This window comes from Prenolepis imparis, unplaced genomic scaffold (assembly GCF_030444845.1).
Source record: "Prenolepis imparis isolate NDT839.2.m4 unplaced genomic scaffold, iyPreImpa1.0 SCAF_3, whole genome shotgun sequence".
Taxonomy (NCBI): Eukaryota; Metazoa; Arthropoda; class Insecta; order Hymenoptera; family Formicidae; genus Prenolepis; species Prenolepis imparis.
This window is the reverse complement of record NW_028141161.1, coordinates 21,537,235-21,548,879: the sequence shown is the minus strand read 5'-3', so window position 1 is coordinate 21,548,879 and position 11,645 is coordinate 21,537,235. Positions and strand designations below refer to the sequence as shown.

The window sequence follows — 11,645 nt, the reverse complement described above, 5'->3', positions numbered from 1 at the left end:
GTACAACAGTATATATATACAGGGTGTCCTTGCCCTAGCGAGTATTTTCCACCTGTGTCTACTTATGGCACGAGTGTTTTTTTCAACGAAAATGTTGAAAAAAACTCATCGCGCATTTTTAAATGTCAAAAGTTTAATTTTCTGTATTTTAAACATTTATATCATTCTTGAGTTATAAGTGAAAAATTTATTAAAAAAAAAAAATTTATTCCTAATTCGCGAAGAGCTCATAAGTAGACGATAAGACACTCTGTATATAAAACGCTGCTATATTTTCGGTTTTCAATATATGGGAGGGGAGAGACATATCAATTCTCTGTTTCTCTCTCAAAAATAAGATAAATTATCGCATAATTTCAGCAGTTTGAACGACGCAATGTGTGTCGCGCAGGATAAGATATAAAGAGCCGAGCCTTCGTGTCAATCGCATTTAATTGCGATTGACGAACAGGATGCGCTTCATGGTTGAAAAGCGACCCTGAGACTCGGGACTTTCGCATTTCGCACGTGCGATTTTGAAAGTATCTACGCATCCTTTAGAGTTTCGTCATTTATTTACCGCGTATTATAAATTGATCTTAACTAGCACACACACACACACACACAACAACAACACACACACACTATAGTGTAACGCTCCTTTTGTGCTACGACCGACAAATAAAAAAATCGATAGCGAGATTGACTCGTGCCTATATATATGCATGTACTAAGTATCGCAGCGAGTCGTTTGTTTACATTTGTCCGGAGATTCCTCTTATCTGACTCTCGGTGCTCGTCTCAATCGCCCGAGAGTGCAATAGTACGCATAAATAAACGATGACAGCTCGACGAAACAAATACAGTTCAGTGAAACGAACGACGGATAATAAGAAAGAATAGCAAGCCTTTACTAGCCGCTCTGTTACAAGAAACGAGCTTCGCGAGTCCCGACATTTTCAACTCTTACATAAATACTTTCAAGTATTCTCTTAATAAGTAATTAAAAAAATTAATCTTAAGATTGTCATGTCTTTTGAATCGATTCTAGAATAATTTGCGTAATTAGTTGCAATAAATTTTTGCACTGACAGATAAAAAAGAATCTCGGTATTATTTATATCTTATTTTTATAATAGGAGCATAAGAGAGAGATGCGGATATCGATGGAATTTTCGGACGAGGATGAGAGTATTAATTTAGTATCTTTTTTTCCTATAGATTTGAATTCGTGTCACGCTTCGTATATTCGTATATATTTATAGTGACATTTATCTACATGATGATGCATTCTTATGTGAATGCTGTATAGTTAACAAAACATATGCGTACGCACATATTTCTTTCCGGTTCTCTAAACGATCCGGAATTATGCGAGAACTTTCCCAGAAGTTCCCAAAATGCGTGCAAATATATCTTGTAATTAACAATTTCGGTAACATTGTCAGGTATAATGCGACGATGAGCGTTAGAAAGAGAAAAAAGTAGCGAATGCTCGACACATTCGCTAATGTGCAAAAAAATTCATCAACACTGGAATTGCTGACAATTGCGCTAGTTGTGTGCAATGTGATAAATTTGAGTTTTCATGAAAATATTGACTCATATTCCTCCTTTTTCTTAGAAGAAATTCTCTCACGTAAATACAAAATTCTTAGTGAAAAGGATAATATACTTTCGCGTATTATTTGCACCCATAAAAATTTCAGTCGAAATTCAACGATACTTTAAAAGGTATCATTTTGTTCAACGCAATTTTCTCTCGTAATAATTTAAAATACAAGTTTGAAATACAAAAAAAAAGGCAAAACAGAAAGCATGTAACAAAAATAGCCTACTTTTTCGCTATTTGCTTGTCGACAAACTCGAGGTAGCTCGTGCCAATTTTAAGAAATGCTACTCCAGTGCCGATACCAGCTATCGTACAACAGGCTGGACTTGGCGGCACTATGGAACGTATCACTGCCCACAATAAGACAGATCCCAAGCTCAATAATACCGCACCTGTAACACTAAAAGGTAAATTCGATAAGTGAAAAATATAATACGAGATAAATATATACTCGTATGTATCACCAATGTCTTTTCTCACCTGTACAAAACTCTTACAGACTGCGGCGCAGTCTTTATGTGCTCACGTGTGTAGATGTACGATCCAGTGCCAACTAGAGTACCAACTAGCAAGACGTTTGTAATGTCCCTCTTTGGGAATACTCTGAAAAGAAAATAATGCTATTATTCTTCCTCTGTAAACGTAGCACAATACAAATTTGAAGTTTGATTTCTTTTATAATTAAATTTTTAGATACTTGAATCTTTAGAACTTTGCATTCTTCGATCCTCAAATTCTTAGATCTCTAGTTTCATATGTATGTATAGTCATGGACACAGAGGTTATAACACTTTTCTTTTTAATGAGTTTATAAATATGCAGTAAAATTCAGGATGCGAATCATTGTCATGTGCTTATGCGGGATAAATAATCATGCTGTCAAATTTATGTATATAGTGTGTAATATAAATTTAAATGCCGTGGAAAATTTATAATAAATAAACATTAAATTCAACAAATATAAAGGCCCATATTCTGGATCTTCTTTTATTGATAAAAGCGCTTTTATCAGTAAAAGAAGATCCAGATATGGGCCTTTATATTTATTGAAATTAATGTTTATTTATTATAAAAGCGCTTTTATCAATAAAAGAAGATCCAGAATATGGGCCAAAATGTCGCAACCTCTGTAGCCACGACACTGTACATTCTATTCACGTTTTTCTTCTCTCTGTTACATTATTTATTTATAAGTATGCTTGTCTCGCTTCAAGAGAAAAAATATCATGTCGATCTTACATGAAAGTATATAGAATATAGATATATGTGTTGATCGCATTAAGTCGGAGACTCATCTATTATCGCAAGCCACGCATAAATTGCATGCGATCGAAATTACGTAATAAACGAAAGAAAGAGAGAGAGAGAGAGAGAGAGAGAGAGAGAGAGAGAGAGAGAGAGAGAGAGAGAGAGAGAAAAAGACAGAACGAGAGAAGATTCGTCGTCAGGTTACAATTTGTCTCGTCAATGATTAACATTTACACAATATGTATTACATGTACGAATAATAGCCGAAATAAGGTACGGAACTGTCTGCTTACTTGACGACGAGACTCGGATTCATGACATTGATGGACATCGCCGTATACGAGGCGGCGCCGAATGCCGGCACGTAGAACTTGGCGAGGCTGCATCGCGTGACGGGTTGAAGCCCGAGCTTCTTCAGGATCGAGCAGCAACCACCGGCATCACCGCTTCCCGTGCCGGCCATCTTCGTCGTGCGTTCCGTCGAAATTCGGTTGAAGGCAATACACAGAGATAAATCGGAGTAACCGGACTGTTGTCTCGACGGGACTTTGCTCCTGCGCCTGCGCAGCGCGTGCACAACACCGCTGCGCCGCGCATGCGCGAGAAAGTATCTCTTTCTCTCTTTCTCTTTCTATACAATGTATGTGTTATATATTTAACAATTTTTAAATTTTTAAAAATCCATCGTGTTTATTTTCAGATCTTTGTCCAGTTTCTCGTACATATCTATAAAACCTGTACCTGTACTTGAAGAAATTATTTATTAGAAGACATGCGCACTTATACGAAATATAAATAAAATAAATATTATTGTTAGCATTTGTATTTTATTAGGAAATTTCAAATAATTAGCATTTTTATTTTTTTATTTCTTTCAATCTGATAATTATTGGAATGTGATATACCTTACTGTAATTTTGCGAGAAATTCGTGATATGAAATAATCGATGCTACGTATATGTATGTGTATAACGGGTTGCCGCGCGTGTCTTCCGTATCCGTAATTTATCTGAATTATTGAAAAACAAAAATTCCCGCATTATCTTCTTTGGCAATACTGTTTACTTTCACAAATAATTATCTTAATTTGTCGTAGACTATAGTCTTAATTTTTTTTTACTCAATACTGTTCAAATCTTACATATATATAATATTAATTCATGCAAAAGTAATAAGCCTGCAAGATAGGATAATAATTTAATATATTAATATTAAATAGTGATGAGAATAGTGAAATCTTTCCACGTAGAATATACGAGTAGAACCTAAAAAAAAGAATATAACATAATTAGTAATTAATAATAATTTTACCGATCCTCTTCGCTTATTCATATATACTTTATTACGATTCATTATTATTTTTATGTTACGTATAAAAATTCAGTTCGGTATACATTGTACATTATTCTCCATTTGTCAAGAAAAGAGAAACTCGTTTATCGCGAAAGATGTCAAGAAGATATTGACACGATTAACTTTCTCGTGACTCTATGCAATCGTGTTTCAAGAGCTTCTCGTGATATTTTTTTCGCAAATATTTACATGTGCCGTTTAATTGTTCATAGAAAAAGTATCAAGGTCCCATGGTGTAATGGTTAGCACTCTGGACTCTGAATCCAGCGATCCGAGTTCAAGTCTCGGTGGGACCTCAGTGAGTTTTATTTTTGTCATTTAAACGCAAGATTGTTTAAATTTTCAAATTTCCAATATCTTTGTCTCTCAAACGAATTCCTGAGATCGTTTTTAATTACTTATATTAATCAGTGGATGAGACGAAAGAGAGAAAAAGAGAAGAGAAACATGAAACTTTGTAACTTATTGTTGCTGTTTTGTATTTTGCAAGAGTTTCTTTTCGGCGGATTTGATCTTTAAGCATTTGGCCGTCAGAGTAACTATAGTAACGACGGCCCCGATAAAGGACACTACTCCAAAGACCATGAGTACCGCGAACCAGTTTTTGAACGTGCCGATTCTATTGTCGCATTCGTAATCGACATCGGTATCGTTGAGATTCAGAGTCGACAGATTGATGGGCCTTAATGAGATCGATTTATATTTACGCTTTGTAGTGGTGAAGTTTTGCTCTTTTCTGACAAATCGGTAAGATACGGCGTAAGTGAATCCTTGACCATCGTAGGACCCTTTGGCGCTGTAGTACTGGATCAATAATTCGTTTCCGCTAGATGTCAAAGGTACTTGAATGTTGTTGATGTCCCAGTGAGACGCATCGCAATAGGACCACATCAGGAAGCTACCGTTCACCTGCGAATCGTTGTCGATCTTTAAGACACAAGACTCGGTACTCGACGACGATATCATAAAAATAATAATTATTTTAAAAAATAATAATTTATTTGATAAAATTGGCTTGATGAAATTATCTAAAAGTTTTTTATTATAATTTTTAGAATTTTATGTTATTAAAATTTTTTAATCTTTTAAAAAAACGTAAAACTATTTAATTATCTTTTATTGTTTTTTATTTATGTATTCATTTAATTATCTATGCATCAATAAGAAATATTAAAGAAATCAAACATTAGAAATTGATTCTCACGAGATGAATTTTTACTAACGCTTGTCGATTTGTATAAACTCGGGTAAAGTGGCCAAAGTACAAACAAGACTAGAGTCAATTACAGAGTCAATTACCTGCGCTCCATTATAAACAGTGATTTCATTCCCTGGACAATAGTTCAGGCTAAAGTTTCGCTTAGTCTCCAATTTCTCGTGGTCGAGCTCGTTTCTGAGGATCTTTATGTGAACGGAAACCCTCTCCGTGGCTCTACCGAGAAACTTGTAAGTGCACACGGTATTGGGCGGATACCAGCTCCGCGGGGATCTGATGTTCTCCCTGCTGTTACGCCGGGAGCTCCTGTACACAAACTCGCATCTCGCGTGTTTCGTTTCTTGCGAGACGTGTTCCTCCTGCAGGGTCACTTGAAACCCGTCGTGCGTCACGGTGCCGTCTTTTCGAGCGTAAAACTCCAGGATCACGTTTCTCCCGCGCGAATAGATACGCGGCACGCGTCCGCTGCCGCAAAATTTGGAGATCTCAAGGATCCTCCCGTTCACGTTTTCCAGCAGCGCGAGATAGTCGCCGCCGTCGCACGTGATGTTCTCCGACTCTCCGGGATATTTCAGCATCTTAAAAAATTATACAAGATATATATCATCTACAACAGAGCAAGTATGGTTGCGGAAATATAATTAATAAATAATATAATTAAATCTTTCAAATAATAATGTTCCTCTCGTTATTTTTTATCTTTTAAATATCAATTGACATTTTAAGTAAAAAATTTAGGATTTGAAATTATCAATGGAAAAAATGGTATTAAAGTAGCCAGGCTAGTTTCAATTATTTGGTTCATAATTATATAATAATCAAAATAAACTTGAAAATCGAATAATTGAATAGTAGTTGAATAATAAAACTATTTAATATCTTTAGTCCTATATAAATATATGTGTATAGATAGTATACTTTGAAAAGTTATTAGCGGAAGCTCTCACTAATACCCCCCTTTTCTGCTTGAACGAGTTACGTACCGTCGCGCTACCGAACGTCTCATTCGGCCTTTCAGGGTCGCCATTGAGATAACGGTTCGGGTCGACCCTCCGTTGGTCCTGCCTCGTTATCTTCGAACGCATTGATTTTATGCGAAGTCTCGGCTCGCTCGTGCCGGGCCTATTCGGCGGCTCTTTGTGATGATATTGCCTGTCTCTGTACCACCGTGCCGCTTTCTTCTCGTAGTGCCTCGTTAATTGCCTATTCGTTTCCGAGGCGCGTCTCGTTCGACAGTTGTGCCCATTTCTCAATCGATCGTCCCCGATAATAGATTCGTCCTCTAGGAGACGATCCCGACTCCTCGTGACCCTCGCGAGGGCCGAGGACGACGATCGGCCGAGTCCCTCGGACTCTAGGGAGTCCTCGCAATCTTCTATTTGACAACTCTCTTGATCGCTGTAGTTCATCAGGTCGAAAAGGTCCTCCGGCTGACCGCCTATCCTGAAGCGACCGGCGCTCGACTCCAACGCGATCCTGCATCTGTATGAGAATAATTTCGATATAATTGATATCGCGACATAAAATTTAAACGAAACTTTAGAATGTTCTTTGTGTAAAACTAAGAAGATCTTCTATTTTCTCGAAAATTATATCTTTGTCAAATTTATCAATTTGATCAGGTTTGTCTCGACTTCGACACTATGATAAAAAGATAGATTTTATATGGGCTCTCACATAAACTCTCACATAAACAAGGATCGGGAGACCTTATTAGTGATTCGCGCGCACCTGATTCCACGTGGATAGACGCTGGGATAACCCGGCGAGGTCAATCTGCAGGATCTGCGCTCGTTTCGTACGGTGCACTCCATGGGACACGTGGGCGACGATGAGGCTGAGTAACCACGATGACGTTCGACCGCGAGGCGCGTCGGCAGGATGGAGAATTGCGCGGAGAAGATGACCGGGTTCGTCGACGCAAAGTGCGCATCCGACGACAGGGTGATGGTCAGATCCGGGCCACGTCGCAGAAATAGCCTGCATGAAAAACAGACGTGACTTTATCAGCGGCGAAGAACCCGAGAGAGAATCGCAAGGACGAGACGAGATGTTATACCTCGTAACGTTTCCGGTCACGTGGCCGCAATATCGACCTGTCTCGTCGTCAGGATCGTCCGCGCTGTCCGAGAACTGAAAATACGCTCCCTCGCATCGAGCTTCCTTCAGGAAACCCACTTGCAATTTCCTGACCTTCACTTCAATCACCTACAACGCGCATAAATTTACAAATTTAATTACTGATTAATTCGTTAATTACCTGCTTCAATTCTTATTTGATCTTTTATTATCTATATTTTCTATATATTCTTCCGATTTATTTTTACTTACATTATATATTTTTGTATATTATTATTATCTAAATTATATATATTTTTATGGCAAATTACAAATTGAAGAATTATCAAATAATTTAAAATAATTTAAAAATAATTATAACGGAGATTTATGTTTATATTAACCTGCGGATCTCTTAGTGGTGCTCTGATTCGGACGATGCATCGTCCCATTCGTCCTGTCCAGCGAATCCAGCCCACCGAATGTCTGATGGTACGATTGCATCCTACGTGAAAAATATATCGTTTAAACGAAAAAAATAATATAAAACAACTTACAATGAAACAAGCATAACGTGGATAATAAAAAGACGAAGCTGAAGAATTCATTCCTGAATAGCATCTGTTCTTAAAAGGACATTCGGTAGTTTTTTGGACAATGTGTATAAATCGTCTGTAATAGCAATATAATCAGATATTTTTGGAGAGAGAGAAATAGAATTCAGATTGATCGTTCAGCTACCCCTACAATCTTTCGTTCATTACTCAATGTTTCTCTTTGGCCCTTCCGCAAGGCTCTCTCAGACCCTTGGGGGAGTCTCACAGAATCGATCTCGCTCAAATAAATGTATTTCGCGGAGGAGGACGAAGACGTTGCGAGGAATGGTTATCGAAACGTCGCCGCCGGTATTCCCGATGACAACACGACCTTATTTATTCAACGACCCTCGACTGCACCGGACTGATGAAATTACTCAGAGTTTACCGGCTAATTAATTGCCATTGATGTCGGCGATCTCGCGCTGAAATCAAGCACCGCGTACCTCTCTTCCTCTCTCTCTCTCTCTCTCTGTGTGCTTCTCGACTCTCGGCTATATTTGTCATCTTAATTTTATCGCGTATGCGTGCGAGTGTGTATGTTCTCGTGCTTGATAGATCGATATCATTTAAGTCTCGCGTTCCACAATACTCTTTTGTGAATAATATTATTGATTAAATCACATAAAAAGCATTTCAATCGGAAATATTAATCTGAAAAATGCCAAAAATAGAATATTATTTTGTGCAAAAAAATACTATAAGTATGATAAATAAAATAAAATCTATATAAATAAAATAATATACATATAATCATATTTTTCTTTGTCGTCTGTCTTAATTAAAATTCTTGTTTTTATTCCGATACATATCATATGTTTCTCAAGAAGGATATGTTTGACATCTATTACAATACTATAGTAGTATATACGACCGCTCCAGAGGCTATCCATATCACAGACGCGTGACAATGCATACAATTAATTACATCAAGTATCCTCGGGCGATAGCTTCTAGTACGCATACTGTTTTCTCGTTACGGGGGACATGAATAGTCATAAACTAACGACTCCTTTGACGCATCGGGTACACAAGAAAAATACGAGGCACATTTATTTTTATTCTATTATCGCTAATAAATAATGTATGAATTATTTCTGTGTACTCGATTTTTATCTTTATTCTATAAAGTAATGTAAAGATGGTCTCTTTCTTTCAACCTCCCTTCCTTCTACCCCGCGAACCTTAACGATGACGCTAAATACGTTGTCCCTCCATCTAGGCGAATGTTATTCCATTACAAAGGTGATTAACGTTCTTTCTCTCAACGAAGTTTCGCCCCTCAGCGCTTCATTAAGCTAGGCAATTTCATTCCCATCGAAGCTTCTATACAGGATCGCAGCTTCGATCGAATCATCCGCGAATCATCCGGCTATTCGAACATATTTGTGCTAACATACTTGATGACAGAAATAACACACGTCGTTATATTAAAAAAAATAATAACATATTCCCTCTAAAAAAATATTAATTATTTTTTTACTTAAAAAAATCATACTGTGATATCGATTTTTATAAACAATAATGTTATCGTTTAATAAACGGTAATGTTATCGTTTAATATATAGCACTAATTGAGACAAGCTAATTAATCGGCAAACCTCTGATCTCGGCGGAAGCCCACGAAGGATCATTTAGCGACAGGATCAGCAGGAAGAGCAGGTAGAGCGCAGTTTCGTATCTCATTTTCTCGCCCGCGGTTTGTCCTTCACGTCCTCCCTCTTCTCACGCACCGTCTCGTCTTCCGATTTTCATCTCATTTTCCGCTCTTCATCGCAAGAGAGTCCACCACCACTTCATAAAGGCGAAAGGTATCTGTATAGGACTTATCTGTAAAATGAAAAACGACGAAACGCGACGTCGAAGACTTATCTCCCGCGCGATTACGACGATCATTAACTCTCACTAGTTATTCATCCTATTCCTTTGGCTATTATACACGTTAGATATGAATTAGAAATTAAATGATCATATAAAGACGATAGGAGAGTTTCCATAATTCCTTCTTTCTATAATTCGTGTTCATTCGTTTAGGATTCATTCGGCGTATCTCTTCTCCCGCGGGAGGAGACGAACGGTGTAAAAATAAAAGACAGGATCAAGTTGAAGGATGACGAGTGGATAAGCGGGTGGAGAAGGAACCAAGGATATACATGTAAGCCGACGCGAGCTTTTGCAAGTCTGTGCAAACGAAAAATTTCAAAGTTTTTTCTGGAGTCGTCTCGAAGGGAGACAAGTCACGGCCAGATCCCTTCCGAAGAAATGGCGTCGGTCTTTAAGAACTTCCCGAGATTTTTTTCTCTCTCTCTCTCCCTAGGTAAGATAACGTAGCGGCCAAACTCTCCGTGGAAAAAGAACAAAAGACCGTGAGATCTTTTTATTTTGAAAATCCGAAACGTCGAGAAGTTTGTAAAGATCCTGCCAACTATCTGACTATCTCACTCTTCCAGCAGAAGGATTATGGTAATCGGTCCTTATCGATATCCTTAGCGATAGGTTTGCGCCCAATCTCCGTATTAATAAAAATTGATCTGATAATTTTAATAAAAAATTCATAATATATAAGAATTGACGCGTAAGATATTTTCTCTTATAAAAAATATGATATGCTATTATACAAAATATTTTTAAAGGAGAGATGTTTTTATATTAAAAAAAAAAAAAAAAAAAAAAAAATTGACAAACACATCTATAAGATGTATATATTAATTATTATATGTATAATAAAACAATATTTTTTAACTATATATACAAAAATCAGTTAAAAATTTTTCTCTTATAAAAAATATAATATACTATTATACAAAACATTTTTAAAAGAGAGATATGCTTATATAAGATGTATATATTAATTTCTATATATATACAATGAAAAAATATACTTTTCAAGTGTATATATAAAAATTAATTAAATAATATATAAAATTAATAGCATATGTATATATACATGCAATATATATGCCGTTAATCTTCATACTTTCGGTAAGCGTATATGTTATTTGGACATATTTCTCCTGTGTAAAATATATAAATAAAACTACCCAGGTACGCGTAAACATGCAGGACACGTACGGATCGACTAAAAGTTGCATCGGCGATACCCATTTCGATTCTCGAATTTAGTCCGAATTTATAGCGGCACGCGACCAACGGCGCCATTTTCCACCGTGAGTGAGTGCGGCGCACGCGGCATTCTGGTTATTTTAAGCAATTGTTAAGTGCTTCTCGCGCGACTCTACACCAAAAACGCATTTACACATTTCGTGTTTCATCGGGCCGTGATTCAGCGCGGCTCTTATCTCGCCGCGCGTTTTTGTTCGTCCCTAATAAATGTAAAGGCCGCGCGCGCTCGAGAGAGAATCGGGCGTTTTATCCTCCCCCGCGTAATTATCCAGATTTCCGTGATATTTACAACGGTGTTTAAAATCTCGCGTTAAATTAGAAGCTATCCTGTATACATATACCGTTGTACTTTCTTCCTTTTATAAGGGCGAGAGCGCTTTAATTACGCGTCGACGCTCTTTAATTTCTTATCACGCGTTTGATGATTAAATAAATGATCGCGCCCTCGCTGAACGCGAGC

The 11,645-nt window shown here is 37.2% G+C and overlaps 2 protein-coding genes and 1 non-coding gene across 6 annotated transcripts; 1 reads left to right on the top strand and 2 right to left on the bottom strand.

The window, feature by feature from the left end:
• Positions 1-1,213: 1,213 nt before the first annotated feature.
• LOC145934389 (uncharacterized) lies at positions 1,214-3,411 on the bottom strand. Its single transcript, XM_083034762.1, has 3 exons — positions 3,133-3,411; positions 2,072-2,194; positions 1,214-1,991 (listed from the first exon to the last, which is right to left on the bottom strand). The coding sequence occupies exons 1-3, from the start codon at positions 3,300-3,302 to the stop codon at positions 1,814-1,816; spliced, it is 471 nt and encodes a 156-aa protein (XP_082890888.1). The 5' UTR covers positions 3,303-3,411; the 3' UTR covers positions 1,214-1,813.
• A 50-nt stretch (positions 3,412-3,461) lies between these two features.
• On the bottom strand, positions 3,462-10,504 carry LOC145934386 (uncharacterized). 4 transcript variants are annotated; one of them, XR_014425022.1, is made up of 9 exons: positions 9,664-10,504; positions 8,810-9,434; positions 7,871-8,716; positions 7,468-7,616; positions 7,140-7,388; positions 6,392-6,890; positions 5,492-5,986; positions 3,745-5,101; positions 3,462-3,580 (listed from the first exon to the last, which is right to left on the bottom strand). XR_014425022.1 is itself a non-coding variant. In XM_083034751.1 (8 exons), exons 3-8 carry the CDS (start codon positions 8,072-8,074, stop codon positions 4,655-4,657), a joined length of 2,043 nt encoding a protein of 680 aa, XP_082890877.1. In that variant the 5' UTR covers positions 8,075-8,716; positions 8,810-9,434; positions 9,664-10,504; the 3' UTR covers positions 3,462-4,654. The 4 variants fall into 4 exon arrangements, 3 of the variants coding, with proteins under 3 accessions (XP_082890877.1, XP_082890879.1, XP_082890878.1); XM_083034751.1 differs by having other exon boundaries at positions 3,462-5,101; XM_083034753.1 differs by lacking the exon at positions 8,810-9,434 and having other exon boundaries at positions 3,462-5,101; positions 7,871-7,971.
• Positions 4,417-4,488, top strand: Trnaq-cug (transfer RNA glutamine (anticodon CUG)). Its single transcript has one exon. It is a non-coding gene; the product is annotated as a tRNA-Gln (tRNA).
• Positions 10,505-11,645: the final 1,141 nt, after the last annotated feature.